Genomic DNA, 24,559 nt, shown 5'->3' on the forward strand with positions numbered 1-24,559 from the left:
ACTTTTTACTGTTTCTTGCAGCTGCACCTGCTATAAATTAATGATGATGGTGATGACCCTGTTTTTGTACTCCCTTGGTCTTCACAATATTTATCATAAAGTTACTCCTGGCTCCTTCAGGCATCTCTACCTTTATATCCTGGACCCAGTAGTTGTTCCTTATCGGGTCCGCCAGGGTCACTCAATTCCCGACCTCATTATAGCCTTGGTTCAGATATAAGCTAGAGAGCTGAATTCCAGAAGTGAGGTGAGAGTGACAGCATTTTACATTAAGGCTGCATTCAACCAAGTGTGCTATCAAGGACCTCTAGCAAAACATGAACCAATGGGTATCACGAGGCAAAACCTTGGCTGGTTGGAGTCATACCTGACACAAAGGAAGATGATTGTTGGAGGTCATCTCAGCTCCAGAACAAATCTGCAGGATTTCCTCAGGGTAGTGTCTTAGGTCTAAGTATCTTCAACTGCCACATCAATGACCTCCATCCGTCATAAGGTCAGAAGTGGAAATGTCCACCAATGATTGCACAATGTTCAGCACCATTCACAACTCCTCAGATACTGAAGGAGTCCATATTGAAATGCAAAATGATCTGGATAATATATAGATTAGGGCTGACAAGTGACAAGTAACATTAATTCCACTCAAATACTAGACAATGACCATCTCCAATAAGAGACAATCTTATCACCATCCCTTGATATTCAGTTGTATTGTCATCACTAAATCCCCATCAACATCTTGATGGTTACCATTGACTAGAAACTCAACTGAATCCACTGCATAAACACAGTGGCATCAAGAGTAGGTCAGAAGATAGGAATACTGCATCAGGTAACTCACCTCTGACTCCCCAAAGCCTGTCCATTATCTTCAAGGCACAAGTCAGGAGTGTGATGGAGTAGTCCCTACTTGCCTGGATGGGTACTCAAACAACACTCAAGAAGTTTGACACCACCCAGGAAAAAGCAGCCCACTTGATTGGCATCACATCCATAACATCCAATCCCTCCAGCACCTTCCAAACCCCTGACCACTATCACCCAGAAGGATAAGGGCATCAGATATATGGGAACACCATGACCTGCAAGTTCCTCTCCAAGCCACTCACTATCCTGACTAGGAAATACATCACTGTTCCTTCACTGTCACTGGGCCAAAATCCTGGAATTCCTTCAGCATTGGGGTCAACCTACACCACACGGACTGTACTGGTTCAAGAAGACAGCCCACCACCACCTTCTTGAAGACACGTAGGGATGGGCAATAAAAGCCAACCAGTGATGCTCATGTCCCATGAGTGAATAATAAAACAAACATTCTTTAGCAAGATTTCAGTAGTTTCTAAGTTTGGCCAACCTTTCTCTGTTTTTCCAACTCACTCTTGCCTCAATGTTTCTCACTGGCTTCTGAATGTAGTTTTGCCTTTGAGTGTGGAGCTTGCATTTTTGCTTCTTCTAAGGGCACTACTCTGTCTCTTATGGAGTCATAGAGTTATACAACTTGGAAACAGACCCTAATTCTAGATTAATCTAGTCCTATTTTCCAACTACTAAACATTTCCTGTTCATATACCCATCCAGATGCCTTTTAAATATTGTAATTATTCCATACACACTCTGTGTGAAAAACATGCCCCTCAGGTCCTTTTTAATTTTTTCTCTTCACACCTTAAACCTATGCCCTCTAGTTTTGGACTCTGCCATCCCTGGGAGAAAGACCTTGGCTATTCACCATATCTGTGCCCCTCATGATTTTATAAACCTCTATAAGGTCACCCCTCAACCTCCCATACTCCACAGAAAATAGTTCCAGCCTATTCAGCCTCTACCTCATAGTTAAGAGAAGCCAGGAGGAGACATGAGAAGTCCTTAGCAGATAGGATCAAGGAAAATCCTTCTATAGGTACATCAAGATTAGAATAATGACTAGAGAACGATTAGAGCCAGTCACAGATAATAGTGGGAAGTTGTGCGTGGAGTCCAATGAGATAAGGGAAGCACTAAATGAATATTTTTCATCAGTATTCACACCAGAAAAAGACAATGTTGGGATTGAGGTTCACAAGGAGGAGGTGTTAGCAATTCTGGAAAGTGTGAAAATAGTTAAGACCCCTGGGCCAGATGGGATTTATCCTAGGATTTTCTAGGAAGCCAATGAGGGGATTGCAGAGCCTTTGGCTTTCATCTTTATGTTATCATTGTCTACAGGAATAGTGCCAGAAGACTGGAGGATAGCAAATGTTGTCCCCTTGTTCTAGAAGAGGAGTACAGACAACCCTGGTAATTATAGACCAATAGCCTTACTTCAGTTGTGGGTAAAGTGTTGGAAAAGGTTATGAGAGATAGGATTTATAATCATGTAGTGAGGAATAAGTTGCTTAGGGATTGTCAACGCGGTTTTGTGAAGGTTAGGTCGTGCCTCGCAAACCTTATTGAGTTCTTTGAGATGGTGACCAAACAGATGAATGAGGGTAAAGTGGTTGATGTGGTTTATATGGATTTCAGTAAGGCATTTGATAAGGTTCTCCATGGTAGGCTATTGCACAAAATATGGAGGCATGGGATTGAGGGTGAATTAGCGGTTTGGATCAGAAATTGTCTAGCTGAAAGAAGACAGATGGTGGGAGTTGATGGGAAATGTTCATCCTGGAGTTCAGTTACTCATTGTGTACCACAAGGATCTTTTTTGGGGCCACTGCTGTTGTCATTTTTATAAATGATCTGGATGTGGGCATAGAAAGATGGGTTAGTAAATTTGTGGAGTTGTGGATAGTGCTGAAGGATGTTGCAGGTTACAGAGAGACATAGATAAGCTATAGAGCTGGGCTGAGAGGTGGCAAATGGAGTTTAAAGTGGAAAAGTGTGAGGTGATTCACTTTGGAAAGTGCAACCGGAGTAAAGAATACTGGGTTAATGGTAAAATTCTTGGTAGTGGAGATAAGCAGAGAGATCTCGGGGTCCATGTACATAGATCCCTGAAATTTACCACCCAGGTTGTTAGGGTTGTTAAGAAGGTATATGGTGTGTTCGCTTTTATTGATAGAGGGATTGAGTTTTGGAGCCACAAGGACATGCTGCAGATGTACAAAACTCTGGTGCAGCCACACTTGGAGTATTGCATATAGTTCTGGTCATTGCATTATAGAAAAGATGTGGAAGCTTTGGAAAGGGTTCAGAGGAGATTTACTAGGATGTTGCCTGTACAGAGGGAAAGTCTTATGAGGAAAGGCTGAGGGACTTGAGGATGTCTTCGTTAGAGTGAAGAAAGTTGAGAGGTGACTTAATTGAGACTTATAAGATAATCAAAGGGTTAGATAGGATGGACAGTGAGAGCCTTTTTCTTCAGAGGGTGATGGCTAGCATGAGGGGACATAGCTTCAAATTGAGGAATGATAGATGCAGGACAGATGTCAGAGGTAGTTTCTTTACTCAGAGAGTAGTAGGGGCATAGTAGACTAGCCAACTTTATGGACATTTAGATGGTCATTGGATAAACATATGGATGAAAATAAAATAGTGTAGGATAGATGGGCTTCAGAATAGTTCCACAGGTTGGCATAACATCAAGGGCCGAAGGGCCTGTATTGCACTGTAATGTTCTATGTTCTATGTTCAATGCATTGTATCATGCTTCTTATCTGTGATCGTATTTCAGCTGCTGGCTAACTGTATTTGTCTTCTTAAAGCAGCAATGCTCTTAAAGTGATAAGTTATCTTGCATGAAATTTGATCTTTTCTTATGAGCCTTCTGGATTTCAAATTCTCATCATGATGGTCAGATCTGCACCACTGCAGACATTTTGTATTGTCCCAAATGACCACTGCGGGCAGTATTTGTCACATGTTTAAGTGTGTAGAACAGAGTTAAAGTTTTTGAATAGTTCGTAGCTGCCAATTGTTAATTGTCTGGGCCTAACTAGTTATTAGTGGGAAAGAAAATGCCACTATAGAGTATCTACAGAAGATGCACTTTTCTCAGATGATAATGAGGTTTATTTCTTGATTGCAATATGTACGACTACATTCAGGCTGGCAAAATTACTGGCGCCTCAAGGAGCTGACATAAAGACATTTGCTCAGAATAAAACCTTGAGCAAAACATTTGGTGAATCTTACTTTTTTTTTGCTAATTCTGGGTTGCATCAAATTTTTTGAAAGGTTTATCACATGACCTTATGCATCGAACAGCAGCTCAGGAACTTTACCTGGTGCTGCAGCCTGTGAGAGAGGCCTGTTAATCAAGCTGTGTTCTTGACAGGAGAATTTGCAACATGCATATGGACACAATTCCATAGCACCTTGTCAGAGAAAACACCACCTCTGTAAATATCAAGGCTCACTACTTTATAATTCTGGAAAATATCTTTAACAAAGGAAGAGAATTTGTAAGTAATTTGTAATTAATGACAATCCACAATAACAATGGCACGTGGACAAGAATTGTACTCCTCTGCAAATGTAACTCATTGTGACTTCACAACCTGTGGTTTTATTATGAGTTTCAGCTCCATGGAGCTCTGCAGTATATTGCATTGCTGAGGTAGGGTTAAAAAAACCAAGATCTTAACTGCAGTCAAAATGAAGTGCACTAGAATCATCACATGAAATGGACCTTGTTAAGTTCTTCACTTATTTGGTTTGCTTGAGCCACCATTGGCATGATTGCTATAAAGTCATGAAAAATTCTGGCCAAATCAGGATCCAGATTTTCCTTCAGTTCTTCACCCATTCCTAAAAAGGTACAAGAAGCAAAAATTGGTGTCAAAGGGTAAAAGTAGTTGTTCAATAATTACATAAGCTAGCTATGAAAAAGTGCAGATGGAAAATAGAGAACATATAAGAAATTAAATACATGTCTGTAGCTCAGGAAAAGAAATCACTGCAACATTGTAGCTGAGGAAGTATGAACTTAATAATTTTCTTGGTTGTTGTATCTCATTCCATGGTTCCATCTCATTCCAACTTCATACCAAGATTGGAGAAAATTTATACCGAATCAGCACAGATTAGTTTTTACAAATGGACATTTCCCTACTTCATAAATGAGTGTAGTTGGATCTTTCATTTGTCAGATAACTTTTTCATAGACAACATCTTTTAAGAAATTTCACTCCTTAAGTGAGTATAAGTACAAGTGTAAATATTAAGTGGCACTGTGCAATGTCATGTTGCCTATGGACATCTAGAATATTTAGCTGGTAGCTCTGCAATAAATGTCATTGCTGTTCAGATTTAGAGGGAGCATTTTCCAACTTTTCATTCAGAAATTATTTTCTAATGGGTGGCACATTTTCTATAATTGTTTCAAATTGGGAGTATCCCAAAACATTACTGTGCAGTAAAACAAGTTATTAAAATATTGTATAAAATCACTTATCGACTTAAAACAATTGTAAACTAAAATTAACAGAGCATTTGCTTGAAATTGGCACAGAGCAAGGCCATTACTATTTATTGGTGATGCATTGGTCAGACTCCTATACTCTACATGGGATTCTGGTTACAATTTTAGGATAGAGCTTGCAGATATTTTGTAATCAGCTTATTCAGCAACACTATTGTACACCTCTGGAACAGGTAAGGCTTGAGTGTGGGCCTCCTGGCTCAGAAGTAGGGGCACTAACACTCTGCAACTTGAATGGAGCTTGCATCATTCACTCTTCAATGAGTTTCACAAGTGTTACAGCAAATGGTACAACAATAAGGTTTTTATGACACCAGGAGAGGCAGGGGTTCTGGGCTATCAAGAGGCAGTCTCTATTTCCATTGGCACCTGGAAACACCGAGATGTGAACTGGTTGTCATAGAATCATTCAACATGGAAACAGACCCTTCGGTCCAACTCGTCCATGTTGACAATGTTCCCAATACTAAATTAGTCCCATTTACCTGCAGGTGGCCTATATTCTCCAAACATTTTTCTATTCATGAAATTATCCAAATGTTAGAAATATCCTTTCTAATTACAATAATACTTTTGTTAATCAAAAACACTGCTGCCCCTCAATCTTTCCTATGGCATTTAAAACCCAGAACATTAAGCTGCCAGTCCTGTCCTTCCCTCAGCCAAGTTTCTATAATAGCTATGATGTCCTAGTCCCATGATCCCATATAAGCCCTGGTTCATCACCCTTACTTGTAAGACCCTTTGCATTGAAATAAATGTGATTAATTCTTCAGAGTTACCTCATTCTCGAACTAGATCTTGACTGCCTTTTCTAATTAACGTGCTCCTTTCTGCTTCAGAACCATCCTCATCTGTCTATTTTTACAGCTACTTAGGAACTCCCCCGCACCACTTCTTTAATAGTTTAAAGGTTCCCAAAATAGAACTGGCAAATTTCCCTGCCATGATATTGGTCCCTTCCAAGTTCAGGTGATATTTTTAATAGGTCTTTTCTGTCCCAGAAGAAATCCCAATGATCCAAAAATCTGAATTTTCACGCATTGCCTGTCTTTTCAGCTATTGAATTATCTCCCTATCTTTTTATTCCTACTGTCATTAGAACGTAGCACAGGGAGTAAACCAAAGATTACTACCTTTGAATTTCTGCTTTTTAACCTTCTACTAACCTCTTATATTCACTCTGCAAAGCCTTAACCCATTTCCTAACTATGTCCTTCCTCCCAATGTGCACCACAACTTCTGGCTTCTCACTCTCCCCTTTGGCAATATGTTTCAAATGTTTTGAGATGTCCTTAGCCCTGGCACCAGGAAGGCAACATATTAACCTAGATTCATGATCCCAGCTGCAGAATTTCCTGCCTGTCCCCTATAACAATTATCCTGTTAAGTCTTGACAAACCGTGCTTAACCTAAGATTCATTCTTAGTGCCCAAGATCTGACTGCCACTTCTTTTTTCCCTCTGAGCGACCATGGCATTCAACAGCACCTAAAACGAAATAACTGTTTGAGATACGAATAGCCACAGGAGACTTCTGATCTATCTTTTTAACTTTCCTGGTAGTCACCCATCTGATCCTGCGGTGTAATCACTTCTCCACATCTACTAAACATCACACTCTACATCTTTTGAAAGCCCTCAGTGATATTAAGTCTAAAGGAAGAAGTTATTAAAAGCATCTTATACATAAAGAAGTACCCTTCCGTACCCAAAGATTTTAACCTTAAGGATGCAAAAAAAATTTAAAACCTCCTCCTCAAGTCCTCTACCAGTCAGCTTTCAAATCTCCAGATAAACAGAAGAAAAATCTCTATCCAGAGCCATTAACCAAGCATTTGATGGGCCATTCCCCACAAGCTCCTTATGTAAAACAGTTTCTCTTTCATTGTGTATTTTATTTTCACATTTTTTTGATTGTTTGGTCCCACTTTCACGTGAAATCAATGGTCAAACACAAGCATGTGTGCACTTTATAGTTCAGACCTATTGATACATGTGAACAGAAACACCAATTTTGGCACGGAACACTGATAACAAAGGTAAAATCAACACAGTGGCTTGTAATCTTTTTAGACTTCATCATATCAGAGGTCAGAACCTACTTTCTACTGCAGTAAGGACATGTATCATCATCACACACGGGCATAGTCAGATACCCTCGTTAGATAAGTAACTAAAGACTTCTTGAAGATACTTTTGATTACTTTGAGGAAAATGAGCAGGAAACAGGGATTTGGTTTTATTTGATTACAATAAAATGAACACATCTGTAGCTTGTAACTAGCTGGTCATTAATTTTTGTTTTGCTTGTCATGATGAAGAACAGGACTGTACAAATATAGCTCCGACACAGGCCTGTCTTCCTAAGCACCATCAATATGTTTATATAGACGGCTAAATATTGTTAGACTCAAAATGAAACATACCTACATTCACCTTTCCAAATCCTTCAATAGATGCCAATTCAGAAGCAAAAAATTCATAGTTGTATTTATGAATTTTATCTCTGTCATTTCGTTCATGTGGGAAACCCACATACAAGTAGAATGAACAGGATCCAATTATAACTCTGTCCTGCCAAGGCAGAAAACAATTGTTACTGCCATCATTTGCTCTATGTTAAAGGATAGGGCAGGTCTTTATGATCTTTATGAAATAACTTCTGATTTGTTATGCAACTATACATTAAAAATACAAATCAAATACTCTTAATAATTGAAGTTTTAGAATGCTATATTCAGCATTCCTTACGTGTGGGATTAGTTAAAAGGTACTATAAAACAATTCATTAAAGATTGAAGATAAATTTTTAGATTACCTTTCTGATGAATTATTCCGCATTTCCTCTGACCTTTGAATTAACCAATCATCATTTGGAATTCTTATAGGTACTGTTAATGCCAATCATCATCATTATTGTGTCATGTAGCCTTGAAGTTACCAAGATTACGCACACAAGTTGCAGCCAGAGATTGTTGGTTCACATCCCACTCACACACAAAAATCTAGGCTGAAACCCCAGTGCAGTCATGAGGGCATGCAATACTGTCACAGAAACCATCTTTTAGATGATTTCTTAAATGAAAGGCAATGTCTACTTTCTTGGGCAAATATAAAAGTTCCTATGGAAATATTTAAAGATGAACAGCTGATTTATCCCTGGCCCTGATTTTCAGGTCTCCTTCAATGTCAGAATGGAGGCAGAGGCTTTATAAAGGGTGGGACATATCCAATTCTGGAATTCCCATCTCTCATTCCTGGCTTGTGAGTTCATAAGGTGTTCACACTTAAAACCCTGTTGCTGATTCCATCAATGAGTCTTGGAGTTGTATCTGTTCCTGTTGATATGATTACCAGTTGGCCTTATCATGAATGATTGACTATGCTTCAAGACTCACAAAGGAAATCATTAGCAAGAGCTGTTTACAAAATCACAAGGGAAACGTTTGCTTTGATTCAGAGATAGCAAATTATACTTTCTTGGATTTTCTTTCAAAGTCTTGATGCTTAAGAAGGAAAAGATTAAATGGTGGCAAGTGAGGGAAAGTTTTTTGTAATTGATGCTGCAAAAGACTGCCTGATTGACACTTGTGAGGTTGTGGAAAAAACACTTTTTTGAAGGAGATTTTTTGAATGGGTTTTTCGCTTAAATTGCCACTGTTACTATATTGCTCATTGATTCTATAAATAGTGAATGAGTCCATGATCAGAGAGGATGCAGGGGAACGTGGAAAAGGAAAAGGAAGATTGAGAGGGGGCAAGAGTTCATGAGAGACATAGGGAGAGAGTGAGAGAGAGAGAGAGAGAGAGAGATGGGTTGTGAGGTGGTGTGAGGCTACTTTGCTTTTAGATAGACCACATGGGGTGACTCAGTGCTCAGTGGTTAGTAATGCTGCCTCGCAGCGCCAGGGACCCACATTCAATTCCAGCTTTGGCAACTGTATGTATGGAGTTTGCACATTCTCCCCATGTCTGCGTTGTTTCTTTGGGTGCTCCGGTTTCCTTCCACAGTCCAAAGATGTGCAGGTTAGATGAACTGGTTGCACTAAATTGCCCAGTGTTCAGGGATATGTAGGTTACGTGCATTAGTCATGGGAAATGTAGAGTAATAGAGCAGGTCTGGGGGGGATACCCTTTGGAGGGTCTGTGTGGACTTGTTGGGCCTAATAGCCTGTTTCCACACTGAAGGGCTTCTACGATTTCTATGATGACCATTAGGAGGTAATGTTATGTCAGTAAAGTCATACAACGACAACCAGTGGAGATGGAGATCTCACCAAATGCTGTAGCTGATGCTTTGTTAGAACAGGTACTCCATTGATCAAAATCCGAGCCTTGTTTATGGGCTCAAGAACCACTTTATGGTCATGACTAGTAAGCACTGCATGCTGGTCCAGAATCCTAAAAATGTAAAGCAAACCCAATTAGAGATCACTTCATTCAAAAGTTCAATCTGACATCTTATATAAAAAATTTCTTTTGAAAGTATGTACATTACCTTTCAAAATTACCATGACCTTTGGTGAATGGGGAAGGAGTAAAATACCAGAAGGTAAGTCATTCTTTGCTGCACTTACACGTCCACATGCATTTTATGACAACATAGTCTTAACTGAGGTGTAAAAGAAATTTCTAAGTCTATGAATCATGGACATGAAATATTATGGTGACAGAGGTACAACTTGGAGAGCAACAAAATTAATAACCAAATATTGAAAAAAAAAATCGCAAATCAAATGCTAAGACAAAGGAGGAACCCCAAAGTGCTGCCCAGGAGTACAAATGATAAAAAGAATGGTAAAAAGAGCAGGGACAATTAGGGGCCAAAAAGAAGATTTACACATAGAGGCAGAGGATATGGCTAAAATCTTAAATACATACTTAGCATCTGTCTTTATCAGTTAGGAAAATGCCACCCAGCCATGGTGAAGAAAAGGAAATGTAGTCATCAGAAAGATTTACAATTGATAAGATGGAAGTATTGAATAGGCTGTCAGTGCGTAAAATTGACAAATCACTGAGACCACATGGGATGCATCCAAGAATTTTGAGAGCAATAAGAATGGACTGGTCCCAAAGGACAGGAGAATTGCAAACATTATACTCTAGTTCAAAAAATAGTGTAAGATAAGCCAAGCAAATATAGGCTAGTTAGTTTAAATATCACAGCAGGAAAACTCTGGCTTCAATAATTTGGAGCAGAATTAATAGACAATGTGGGTTAATTGAGAATTATTCCTAAAGAAAATCATGTTTAACTAACTGGCCAAATTTTTTGAGGAGGCAACAGAATAGGTTTATGAGGGCAGTCGGCTTGATGTAGTATACATGGATTTCCAGAAGACTTTTGCTTCAATGTCACACAACTGACTTCTGAGCAAAGATTCAGCTCATGGAACAAAAAGCACAGCGGCAACATTGATCCAATATTGGCTGAGTGACAGGAAACAAAGAGTAATGGTTAACGGATGTTTTTTTGAGCCGGGTGAAATGCTTTGTGGTAGGGTCAGTTTGGACCCTTGTTGTCCCAAATATAATAGAAATGACCTGGACTTTAATGCACAGGCTCAATTCCAATAGATGAAACTTGGAATCATTGGAAACTGTGAGGAGCATAATGTAGAGAATCAAAAGGAGACAGAGAGGTTAGTGGAATGGATGGATAGGTGGCGTCAGATGATGTTCAATGCAGAAAATACGAGGTGATGCATTTTGGAAGCAAATAAGTGTGGACAAATAATATTTAAGAAGTGGTACAATTCTTAAAAAGTGAAAGAGCAGAGACCTGGGTACACAGGTGTAGGATCTGGATTAGTGGTGCTGGAAGAGCACAGCAGTTCAGGCAGCATCCAAGTAGCTTCGAAATCGACATTTCGGGGAAAAGCCGTTAAGTCATTGAAGTTGACAGTATAGCAATCAACAAAGTATACAATATCATAGGAGAGTTCTCATTATGCAGTGGTAGTGCCCATACCTTTGAGCCAGAAGGCCCCAGTTTTCAGTCCAACCTGCTCCAGAGGTGTGTAATAACATCTATGATCAGTTTGATTAAAAAATACCTACAATATCTTAGGTTTTGTTAATAGGGGCACAGAGTACAAGAGCAATTTGTTTAAGACTTTATTTAGCTTTAGCTAAGTATTGTGTCCAGTTCTCGGTGCCACACCTTAGGGAGGATGTGAAGGCATTGGAGAGAGTGCAGATAGTGTTTGCAGGAATGATTCCAGAAATGAGAAATTTCACTTAAGAAGATATATTAGACAAGTTAGAGCTGCTTTCCTGAGAGAACAAAAGGCTAACAGGAGATCTAATAAAAGTGTTCAAAGGAACAGAGGTCTGGATAGAGTAGATTGGACAATAACGTTCACACTTATGGACAGATAGAGAATGAGAGGGCACAGATCTACAATAATGAGAAGAGAGGCAACAATGATATAACGAGAAACATTTCACACAGTGAGTTATTAGTGTTTGGAATACTCTGCCACAGATTGTGATGAACGTGAATTCAATCTCAGCAGTCAAAGGCAATTAGGTAGTCATTTAAAAGGAAGAATGTGTAAGATAGCAGGGAGAAGGCAGGACAATGGCTCTAATCAAGATGCTCATCAGGTGAAACGGCTGCACTATAACAGTTCTGCTGCAGTCACTTGTTACCTTGTATGATGAGGTTGCTTTGAAAGGCCTCACTTCTGGACAATCAAGAAGAAGATCCCCTGCTCAAACAAATCTGTGTCTTTATATTGTATTTAGAACACAGATTGCAGTCTCAGTATGCACTGCTGGTCTGTGTGTTTAAGGTGTATGTGTACTGGGATTGAGCAGTTTAAAAATTAGAATTCCTACAGTGTGGAAACAGGCCCTTTGGCCCAACAAGTCCACACCAACCCTCCAAAGGGTAACCCAACCAGACAAATTCCCCTACCTTATATTTGTCTAATGCAGTTAACCTACATCTGGCCTGAATACTGTGGACAATTTAGCATGGCCAATTCACCAAACCTGCACATCTTTGGACTGTGGGAGGAAACCCGAGCACCCGGAGGAAACCCATGCAGACACGGGGAGAACGTGCAAACTCCACACAGACAGTCACCGAGGCTGGAATCAAACCGGGTCCCTGGCGCTGAGAGACAGCAGTGCTAACCACTGAGCCACTGTGCCACCCTTCACTGCTGCTGAAGTTTTAAGAAAGGCCTGCTTTGCCTGATTGGCTTCACCCCTTTCCTCCCCAAGACACACATGATCCACTGACATTTCAACTCACTGGCATTCCTCGAGTCTGATTAGATTGCTTACTTACAGTGTGGAAACAGGCCCTTCGGCCCAACAAGTCCACACCAACCGTCTGAAGAGTAGCCCACTCAGAACCATTCCCCTACATTTACCCCTTTACCAAACACTAGGGGCAATTTAGCATGGCCAATTCACCTAACCTGCACATTTTTGGACTGTGGGAGGAAACCCAAACAGACACAGGGAGAATGTGCAGGGAGAATGTTGCCTGAGGCAGGAATTGAACCCAGGTCTCTGGTGCTGTGAGGCAGCAGTGCTAACCACTGTGCCACCATCACTGTGCCCCTGATATAGGGGAGAAACATTGGGAACCTGTTAGGCAAAAGTGAGGACTGCAGATGCTGAAGATCAGAGTCTAGATTAGAGTGGTACTGGAAAAGCACAGCAGGTCAGGCAGCATCCGCATCCACAGCTTGTCAGTCAGATTCAAAATGGTAGCTGCCCCTTCACCAGCAAAATGAATAGCTGACCAATGTGCTCAACAAGTTAAAATTTAAATGCCTGTCTTTCAATAGACTATTAAACTGGTTAAACTTTAGCTTTTCTTGTTACATTTGATAACAAAGAAAGGTAACTTAATCCCTAGGTTTCACTTACCCCAGTCCTTTCAAAACAATGTCCTGCTGTAAACCAGCTGTTCGCCCAATTGTAGTAATGCCTGCAATATTAAAATCAGTCCTTGGCTTCACAACTCAGCAGTTTGCAATTATAGAACACTGGCTCATTCTAGATACCTACTTGGCACACAACAAGAAGTCAGCTTATTCAATTGTAAATGAGAGTCAAGATTTTAGTAAGTGCTCTCAGCCACAGGGAATGCATGCAATAATCTCCCTGAGATATATAAAAAGACTCCCTGAATACTAAGTACAGTACTGTATAACGTTGAAGCAAATATAACTGTTATCTTTATTTTGTCTCTTCCATACATGACTCAATTCTGAATGTTTCAAAACAGCATTAAATACTACAGCAGTCAAATAAAACAGAATGGGTCCTTGTGCATTGTAACAAGCTTGATTTTCTGCCACAGCAGCAATGCACTACAAATGCATAAGATGATTAAACAGCTTGAAAACTGATCACCACTTGCACCATTAGTCATGCAAATTGGAGATGTTCTTAAAGTGTTCACCGACCATGATGAATAAAGTGTTTAACTGCCCCAGACAATTGGGGATCTTCATTAACATTTAGGAAATAGGGAAGTTCTGCCATCATTTGCTCTTCCTGAAATTAAAAATAATTGGTTACAGTTCTATTCTCTGTGTTTTTTGAATTAAAAATCAAATTGCAATGCCATTTAAATAGAAGATTCATTCGAAATCAATATTCACTGTGTAAAGCAATTTAAATTATTCACACTTAATGGTTTTAATTGCAGTTCTTGAGTTTGGATTTTCACAACTACATTAATGTATGATCCTGCAGTATGGGCTCTTTTGACAACAGATTTGACATTTATTTGATTTTTCTTCTATATCAAACTTAAATACATTTAAACAGAACTATTCTGTTTCACTTTACCAGTTTGAAACTCTTCTGCATGTGCTTTTTTGAAAATAATATCTAAGTAAAACATTGAAATGTGAAATGAGCTTTGAAACTCCTCAAAAAAAACACAACACTAAAACTATTGACTTTGGAACTTTAAATGTAATCTGGCTACAGCAAATTGCCCAATATATTTTCTTAAACTATTTATACAGTCTGTAGTAAAACATTATGGACACAAATAATTACCTTTAAAATACAGCTATATTGCTGCTCCCATTCCCTCCTTGCTTCTTCAAGTTTCTGCTGCCATGATTTCTGCATATCTTTCAATTGTCGTTCATTATCAACAATTAATTTTTTGAGCACCTCTATATTGAATGATAATTGAGATCATCATAACCTAAGTGCTATAACCAGGACATCATATTTCATAAACATGGCATCAAATCTGTAAAGAATTTATGTTATCAAATTAACATTTAGAAGATAAATCAAGGCAGTAAATCAAACAATTTGATTTTCAGAATTCGATTTGATATCCAAAAATGATCATTTAGTGAATTTAAGAAAGTAAAAATCCAGATGGCATTAATCCTAGTAATACAGAAGAATTGTGATGCTTATGTGACTAGTTTATGAAGTGGAAAACTGCATTACTGCAGTAGAAAGTATTTTCCCCCCAATTGTAATACAATTGAAAACACTCCTGACCAACAGTTAACTTCAAATTGATCACAGTACTCAATGATGGAGCCAAATTTGAAAATCACCTCTTGTGCCCTGGAGGCTAAATTCTTTTTCTTTAATATTATATTTTCTTGCTTATTATTTTTTGGACTTTGCTGTGTTGATAATATGACCGCTGTTGATCGCTTGTTGTCAGTTGATCACAATTTCGAGGAAATTCTGGTCTACAGTAACAAAGGGACAAGTGCTTACATGGCGGCACTGTGGCTCATTGGTTAAGCACTGCTGCCTCACAGCACCAGGGTCCCAGGGGTGTCTTGGGCAACTGTCTGTGTGCAGTTTGCACATTCTTACTGTGTCTGTGTGGATTTCCTCTGGGTGCTCTGGTTTCCTCCCACAGCCCAAAGATGCGCAGGTTAGGTGAATTGCCCATAGTGTTAGGTGCATTAGTCAAAGGGGAAATGGGTCTGGGTGGGTTACTATGTGCAGACTGGTTGGGCAGAAGGGCCTGTTTCCACACTGTAGGTGATCTAAACTAAATTCCTGGAACATCACACACCTTGCATTGCATAACCATTCCAATCAAAGCAACACTTAGGAATTGCACATGACTTGCTGCACTAGCTATTCTGAACCAAGATGGAGTAATTGAAACTCCTTATATCTAAGATAATGTTAACATACCCACTGTAATTTGAGACAATAGACAATGGGTTTTGACAAGATGCATCAAAGCTATTCATTAACTATAGTGACTGACAAGGCACAAGTCAGACCCCAGCGACTTCAACTTCCCAAATATTGATTGGAAGCTCTTTAGATCAAGTAGATTGGATGGGGCGGTGTTTGTGCAGTGTGTCCAGGAAGCTTTTCTAACGCAGTATGTAGATTGTCCAACCAGAGGGGAGGCCATATTGGATTTGGTACTCGGTAATGAACCGGGACAAGTGGTGGGCTTGTTAGTGGGTGAACATTTTGGTGATGGCGACCACAATTCTGTGACTTTCACCTTGGTTATGGAGAGAGATAGGTGTGCACAACAAGGAAGTTTTTACAATTGGGGGAAGGGAAATTACGATGCTGTAAGACAGGATTTGAGGAGCATACGTTGGGAGCATAGGCTGTCAGGGAAGGATGTGGTGGAAATGTGGAACTTTTTCAAGGAGCAGATACGACGTGTCCTTGATATGTATGTACCGATCAGGCAGGAAAGAAATGGTCATGTGAGGGAGCCTTGGTTGACGAGGGAGGTTGAATGTCTAGTAAAGAGGAAGAAGGAGACTTACATAAGGTTGAGGAAACAAGGTTCAGACAGAGCAGTGGAGGGATACAGGATAGCCAGAAGGGACCTGAAGAAAGGGATTAGGAGAGCTAAGAGAGGGCATGAAAAATCCCTGGCGGATAGGATCAAGGATAACCCCAAGGCATTCTATGCGTATGTGAGAAACCTGAGAATGACGAGAACGAGGGTAGGTCCGATCAAGGACAGTGGTGGGAGACTGTGTATTGAGTCGGAAGAGATAGGAGAGGTCTTGAACAAGTACTTCTCTTCAGTATTTACGAACGAGAGGGACCGTATTGTTGAAGAGGAGAGTGTGAAACGGACTGATAAGCTAGAAGAGATACCTGTTAGGAAGGAAGATGTGTTGGACATTTTGAACAACTTGAGGATAGACAAGTCCCCCGGGCCTGACGGGATATATCCTAGGATTATGTGGGAAGCAAGAGAGGAAATTGCAGTACCGTTGGCAATGATCTTCTCGTCTTCACTGGCAACTGGGGTGGTACCAGGGGACTGGAGAGTAGCGAATGTTGTGCCCCTGTTCAAAAAAGGGAATAGGGATAACCCCGGGAATTACAGGCCAGTTAGTCTTACTTCTGTGGTAGGCAAAGTAATGGAAAGGGTACTGAGGGATAGGATTTACGAGTATCTGGAAAGACACTGCTTGATTAGGGACAGCCAGCACGGATTTGTGAAGGGTAGGTCTTGCCTTACAAGTCTTATTGAATTCTTCGAGGAGGTGACCAAGCATGTGGATGAGGGTAGAGCAGTGGATGTAGTGTACATGGATTTTAGTAAGGCATTTGATAAAGTTCCCCGTGGTAGGCTTATGCAGAAAGTCAGGAGGCATGGGATAGAGGGAAATTTGGCCAATTGGATAGAAAACTGGCTAACCGGTCGAAGTCAGAGAGTGGTGGTAGATGGTAAATATTCAGCATGGAGTCCAGTTACAAGTGGAGTTCCGCAGGGATCAGTTCTGGGTCCTCTGCTGTTTGTAATTTTTTATTAATGACTTAGATGAGGGAGTCGAAGGGTGGGTCAGTAAATTTGCAGATGATACAAAGATAGGTGGAGTTGTGGACAGTGAGGAGGGCTGTTATCGGCTGCAGAGGGACTTAGATATGATGCAGAGCTGGGCTGAGGAGTGGCAGATGGAGTTCAACCCTGCCAAGTGTGAGGTTGTCCATTTTGGAAGGACAAATAAGAATGCGGAATACAGGGTTAACGGTAGGGTTCTTGGTCAGGTGGAGGAACAGAGGGATCTTGGGGTCTATGTACATAGATCTTTGAAGGTTGCCACTCAGGTGGATAGAGTTTGTAAGAAGGCCTATGGAGTATTATCGTTCATTAGCAGAGGGATTGAATTCAAGAGTCGTGAGGTGATGTTGCAGCTGTACAGGACTTTGGTTAGGCCACATTTGGAGTACTGTGTGCAGTTCTGGTCGCCTCACTTTAGGAAAGATGTGGAAGCTTTGGAGAGGGTGCAGAGAAGATTTACCAGGATGTTGCCTGGAATGGAGAGTAGGTCGTACGAGGATAGGTTGAGAGTTCTCGGCCTTTTCTCGTTGGAACGGCGAAGGATGAGGGGTGACTTGATAGAGGTTTATAAGATGATCAGAGGAATAGATAGAGTGGACAGTCAGAAACTTTTTCCCCGGGTACAACAGAGTGTTACAAGGGGACATAAATTTAAGGTGAAGGGTGGAAGGTATAGGGGAGATGTCAGGGATGGGTTCTTTACCCAGAGAGTGGTCGGGGCATGGAATGCGCTGCCCGTGGGAGTGGTAGAGTCAGAATCATTGGCGACCTTTAAGCGGCATTTGGATAGGTACATGGATGGGTGCTTAATCTAGGATAGAAGTTCGGCACAACATCGTGGGCCGAAGGGCCTGTTCTGTGCTGTATTGTTCCATGTTCTATATCTATGTTCTAAGACTGTTTTTGGCCTCTTATCCAAGGAAAGCTTTACTCCCATTGGAGGCAGTTCAGAGGAGGTTTATTAGGGCTGATATCAAGAATAGAGAAACTGTCTCATGAGGGGAGATTGAGTAAATCGGACCTCCACTCATTGGAATGTAGACAAATATAAAAGAATATGAGGCAACTTTATTAAGCATACAAGATTCTTAGAGGACTTGGCAGGGTAGATGTGGAGAGATTGTTTCCTCTCATCGGACTGGAAGTAGAAGGCTTCTCAGAATAAGCAGTTGTACATTTAAGACAGAAGTGAAAAGGAATTTCTGGGATTCTTAACCACAGAGGGCTGTTGAGGGCTGGGTCATTAAGTATATTCAAGGCTGTGGTACATAGATTTTTTTAGTCAATAAGGGAATCAATTATTATTGGGAAATAGCAGGAAAGTGGAGTTGAGGATGATAATGAGGATCTCATTAAATGGTGGAGCTGACTCGTGTTGAATGGCTGACTCCTGCTTCTATGTCTCATGGTGTCATGGACTTAACTGGGAGTTTGAGTCATTTCACTGAAATGTTTGGACTACTTTAAACAGCTTTAAATGTACATATTTTATTTGTTCCCTTAATCTGCATTTTAAATCAGTACAATCACAAAGAAAGAGCTTCAAGCTTAGCTGTTGTCTATTGTTCATCTTGACTTCTTCTCCCAGAAGAATCCTGCATTTTATTTTACAGTGATCTAATTTACCAACTTACAAGAATTTTTTTTTGCATCCACTGCAAGTTCCTATGAAAAGGAATTCTACCAGAATAGCCAACTGCAAGAACTCACTGGACATTGACTTACTAGGCTATAACTCACATGAATTAATGCTGCTTATTTTTTAACTGGTGCATAATTGTAATGTCTTTCAATTCTTTATTTTTCTTCCCTATCTGCATTCGTGCATGAGTGCTATGAACAATGCCCATGGGGTTTTAATGTATTAATGCAATCTGGTTTGATTTAACACTAAGGAATTTGCTTTGGGTCATTTTAAATTGGACTTCGCAACAGGATTTGGGAAAATATACACATGCTTATTTTAAAAGGGAAAAGAAGTTAAAAAAAAATTAAGAACCAGTTATGTTATGGACAGGAGAGGAGAAAAGTAAAAGAAATCCCTTTTCTCTCTTGCATATGAAAGAAATCGAGGCCTAACTTAAGAGATAAATCCATTAAAATGAGCCAGATATGGCCAAAATGCACAAACATCTGATCAACATTCAAATTAAGACAATGATTCTGAATCCAATACTGAAAGAACCAATTGGAAGTCTGGTAAGGGAGATTTCCATGGGTGAAATTATTTTACTGCAAGTAAATGTAACTACAACAAATTCTCTTAATGTGACTTTAATGTGGTGTGGTAATTTATGCAAAAAGATGGCTGAAGATCGCACATCATTGGTATCTCTCAGTGGAAGGTGTAACTAGGTAAGTACTTGTAAAAGTACCTGGTGAGGCAAAAAGTCCTGAATTACTTTGGAAGTTCTTGAGCAATTGGACCCTAGTCTAAATCTAGAACAGACAGAGGGATCAGAACTAAAAGCTAATTGGATTGCTTTACCCAGAACTCCACCCTAATTTAGAAAATGGCTCATAATGCTGGAAAGGAGAAAACTGTGGCAAGAGTTTCAGGGAAGAGAGAGAGTTTCAGGGAAGACAGAGAGTTTCAGCAGAAAGAAAGAGAAGCTCAGAGAGAGAATGAATGAGAACGTGCTTTTCAGAAAAAAAAACGGCTTGAGATGAAATTAGAAACCCAAGAAAAGATTAAACAAGATAGAGAGAACTGGCTGCTTCAAGGGAAATGGTTTGGGAACGTTTCTAGCACTGTGCCTCAAGAATTCAAAACAGTCCAAAAAACAATCTGGAAAAAAAAACAGAAGGCAATCAAAAATGCCTGTTTAACTTCCCATAGCTGAAGAGGTCCTGAACATAGAAAAAAGGACACCATGTTAAGCAGCAGAATTCAAAGGTCATCATCTCTGAATTATTGTCTGAGTCATGTGCAAATTGGCATAGCGCAAATCAGATTAGAGCGATGAACTCATGGCTCAAAGATTGCTGAGACAGAAGTGAATTCTGGTTTGTAGCACGGTGGCACTAGAACTGGGCAATGTGGGATCTGTACCGATGAGACAATCCACCTGAACTGGTGGGCTAGTGTTCTTGCTGATCCCATAAATAGGGAAGTAGAAAGGACTTTAAATTAAATAGTGGTGGTAAGGGATCAAATTGGCGGCATGGTGGCTCAGTGGTTAGTACTGCTGCTTCACAGCACCAGGGTCCCGGGTTTGATTCCAGCCTCGGGCAACTGTCTGTGTGGAGTTTGCACATTGACATCATGTCTGTGTGGGTTTCCTCTGGATGCTCCAGTTTCCTCCCACAGTCCAAAAGATGTGCAAGTCAGGTAAATTGGCCATGCTAAATTGCACATAGTGTTAGCTGCATTAGTCAGGGGGTTAAATGTAGGGAAATGAGTCTGGGTCAGTTATTCATTGGAGGATCGGTGTGGACTTGTTGGCCTGAAGGGCCTGTTTCCACACTGTAGAATCTAAATTAGTAAATCAAGGCTAAAGAGAACTTTGCTAATACAGGAAATTATAAACAGCCCATGAAAGGAAGATAGAGAAAGAAAGAGTACAAGTTTAAGAGTCAACCAACATATAAAACTGGAATTTACAAAGCATTTACATAGCATTACAAAACTGGATGAACTTAGAGAACAAAAAGAAATGGAAAGGAATTATCTGGTAGCTGTTACAGACAAATGGCTGTAGGATAACATGGACTAGGACCTGAATCTTGAACTATAGAAGACATTTAAGAATGATAGGATGTGGGGAAAAGGTGGAGGGGTAGCTCTGTTCATTAATGATAGTATTATCTCTAGAGAAGTGAGTTAAGCCTTTGGAGCTGTGAGCTGTCAAGTATCTGGATCCAGATGGATTTCATCGTGGAATCTTAAAAGAAATGGCTTGTGAGATAGTTGATGCACTTCCAAAGGAAAAATCCTAGTAAATAGTAATACTTGCAAATGAATATACTGGTTGTACTGGAGCTCTATTTTGATATACACAAGATAATTTGGATAGGATTTGAAAAGGTGGCAGAAAATGTCATTGAAATAAAAGTCTGAGGCTCATAACTGCTGTCTTCAATAATATGGTGTCTTTAGGGTTTCCAACTTCAGCAGGACATATTTCAGGAGGTGTCATCACATGATTTCCTGTCATTAACTCTCCCTTCCCCAGACTCTTGTCATCAGTTGCCCACAATGTTCATTGTCACAGAGATCTGCCTTCCCGAGTCTTTACAAGATGTCCTGCTTTAGCGTTTGAAAATCTGGTTACCTATCTGGCAGAGATTAGATTAGATTACTTACAGCGTGGAAACAGGCCCTTCAGCCCAACAAGTCCACACCGACCCGCCAAAGTGCAACCCACCCAGATCCACTCCCCTACACCTAACACTACGGGCAATTTAGCATGGCCAATTCACCTAACCTGCACGTTTTTGGGCTATGGGAGGAAACCAGAGCACCCCCACGCAGACACGGGGAGAATGTGCAAACTCCACACAGTCAGTCACCTGAGGCAGGAATTGAACCTGGGTCTCTGGTGCTGTGAGACAGCAGTGCTAACCACTGTGCCACCGTGCCGCCCACTCCTAAACTCACTTTCAGCTGTGCAGGGTAAAGAAAGTGTGTTAGCTGGAATGATTACCTTTCAAACAAACAGTAATGTGGACTATCTGAGTCCCTTCTAGTGTGCTGTCACTGTGAATCTGTCAGAATAGACATAATCTTGGAATGCACTTCCTCCAGAAAATCCAAGTTTGAGCATGCTGGGTGGTACAGTTGCATAAATATTGGGGGTGGATTGATCTAAATCTTCTGACATTCAAAGAAAACCTCTGGCAAGATTATCCCTTTTGAATATTAAATGTCGTCAACATGTCCTGGCCCTGCTGAAGACCCAGTGTCAATCTCATTGCTGCAGATTAAAAGCGTCACTGGGGTTAAATCACATTATCAGACCTTGACTTTTAAATCCCACAAGTTATTAAAATCATGCCTATTAGATTAGCACAGGCCTCGTGTAGAGTGCCAAGCTGCCTATATTTTAGCACCCTGTCTCATTTTCATGGGCCTTAGCTTTTGCATATAAAATGGAGGAGCAGCACTTTACAGACTCAGTCCATCTGCTTTGCCATTACTCTTATTTGCCATTTGGCTCTGAGTTTTATGCTGAAGGCTTGGTGGCTATTTCCCATCCTTCACTGTACCACCTTGTTGTGCCTTGAACATTTTAGTCTCATTTCTACGCCATCTGCCTTGCATTCAGCATATGTCACATGCAGTCAAGTATATTGATATATACAATACCTGTTTGCATTCTCATGGAAATGCCTAGATGCAAAAGAACCAACAAAATGTATCATATTATCTGCAATGTAGAACTGCAAGGAGAATAGTTCTTAATATAATGTTACCTAACCTGTCTCAATATTGAATCTGCCAATAGTAGTGCAGCCTTCAAGTTGACTATTTAATATGACTTGAAATATGTTAAAAGATCTTATTTGTTTTGGTCTAGTGCTAGGTAAAAAGGAAGATGGGTCATCGATACTAGTCTTGGCTCATTGGTAGATTGTGAGCTTTGACAGCAGAGTTGGCCTGTTCAATGTTACATACCAGCACTAAAACAATAAATGACTTCATTTCTTGTGGTCTTGGCATACTCAAATTCACAGCCTCATTTCCCAATCTTAAGTCTGTGGTTATACTCGAAAATTCTTCATTTTTAGGATATTCTGTGGTTGTCAATGGTGCTATTTAAATGAAACTTCTTTCTTTAATAATGTCTCATCTACCTTCATTGAAAAGGAATGATAAAGCAAAATGTTTCTAAATTTAATCAACTAGATAATGAAGTCTCTCTCAAGGGTACAACAATTAAGCAAGTATAATATGATAATATGTGAGCATCATTCAATAGCGATAATATGCCCGAACAATCATAGTTACTTATTTTTAATCTGAATTCTGAATGTTCACTATGTATTGTCAAAAATTGAGTATCATACTGAGCTGACAAAAAAAGACAGCAATCAAGTACAGCAAAACAAAGGCTGTATTAAATCAGCTCAATGGCTACAATCCTTTTTAAAAAATCTTAACAGCACAGCAGCATAAATATATTTGCTTATTTACTGTTACCATGTTGCTGGGATATCTAGGATAACCCACTGATCCCATAATACTGGACTTTTAATAATTTCTCAAGCACCTCCATGGTAGTGTTCAACCAGTGTACAGTAAAATAATAAACCTACCTTGCTCATCAATATGAACATCTCCAGCTTTCTCCAGGTCAGCGATTCTTGCTCGTAGCCCAGTATTATCCTCTTTCAGATCCATGAGAAGCTGCTCAGTTAGGCTTTCATTAATGACTGCTCTGTTCTGTATATTCTTAGCTCTTTAAAGACAAGAAATGTGCAGATGATGTGTGTGCAGTTGGCTATAGGTTTATATTATTATAATACATAACTGTACGGCACTTTGTCACATCACATTATTTTAAAATCTCTGAGGTATCTTTATTCAGCAGGTAGTATTATTGCATGAGAGATGGACATCGGAAGCAGATGAAGTGGTTTTGTCTCATTTCTATAGGATCTCGATACAGCTAAAGATGTGTCTTTATAGATAAAAAGCATAGATCTTTGCTTTTTTAATATGTTATGGTATTTAATAAAAAAGTCAAATATATTTCAGTGCTTCATTACATACATCCTTTCATCCAGTGCTTGATAGCCCTATTCTCCTGAACAAGGCACAAAAGTGCAGGCTGCAGCTTGGATGTTTGTGTAGAAATCTAGACCTTGTTATGTCCAATGCATAATGTATGTATTAGTGAGACAAAATTTCCATATGGGAAAAATAATTCTTATCATAGCACAATTGGACGTTATCCTATCTCTGCTTACCATTTTAGAGTGGCTGTCAGCACAAGTACTGGGGAAATTCTATCATAAAATCATTAGGCTAATAAAGCAATCAGTGCACATATCATAGCATTATAGAATCCCTGCTGGGACAGAAAGAGGCCATTTGGTCCATTGAGTCTGCATGGACCCTCCAAATGGCATCCAAACCCAAACCCATACTCTATCCCTGCAACCCTGCATTTATCTTGACTAATTCACCTAACCTACACAATGTTGGTCCAGATATTCCGGTTCGGACAATCAGAGACAAGGAATCTGAGAGATACAAGTTGAAATCCATGAGAGTTCCGATGCATTATCCAACATGAATTGTCCAGGAACTTTGAATTTCCAACTTGGAACTTTCCCTGATCCCTGGGACCATCCAAAAATGACTCCAACTTTGGGTTAAATTTGGAGATTTCACACATGGGCTGA

General features: G+C 40.0%; 1 protein-coding gene across 2 annotated transcripts in view; it reads right to left on the minus strand.

Moving 5' to 3' along the window:
- LOC140476273 (kinesin-like protein KIF28P) overlaps positions 1-24,559 on the minus strand; it is a 105,115-nt gene that overhangs the window by 42,362 nt on the left and 38,194 nt on the right. For both annotated transcript variants that reach the window (XM_072568623.1, XM_072568622.1), the window contains exons 9-15: positions 23,468-23,610; positions 14,449-14,570; positions 13,845-13,935; positions 13,303-13,363; positions 9,687-9,810; positions 7,836-7,983; positions 4,616-4,734 (exon numbers count right to left, since the gene is read on the minus strand). In XM_072568623.1, the coding sequence (XP_072424724.1) occupies positions 4,616-4,734; positions 7,836-7,983; positions 9,687-9,810; positions 13,303-13,363; positions 13,845-13,935; positions 14,449-14,570; positions 23,468-23,610 (808 nt within the window). The remainder of the gene's footprint in view (positions 1-4,615; positions 4,735-7,835; positions 7,984-9,686; positions 9,811-13,302; positions 13,364-13,844; positions 13,936-14,448; positions 14,571-23,467; positions 23,611-24,559) is intronic.

This window comes from Chiloscyllium punctatum, chromosome 4 (genome assembly GCF_047496795.1).
Source record: "Chiloscyllium punctatum isolate Juve2018m chromosome 4, sChiPun1.3, whole genome shotgun sequence".
Taxonomy (NCBI): domain Eukaryota; kingdom Metazoa; phylum Chordata; class Chondrichthyes; order Orectolobiformes; family Hemiscylliidae; genus Chiloscyllium; species Chiloscyllium punctatum.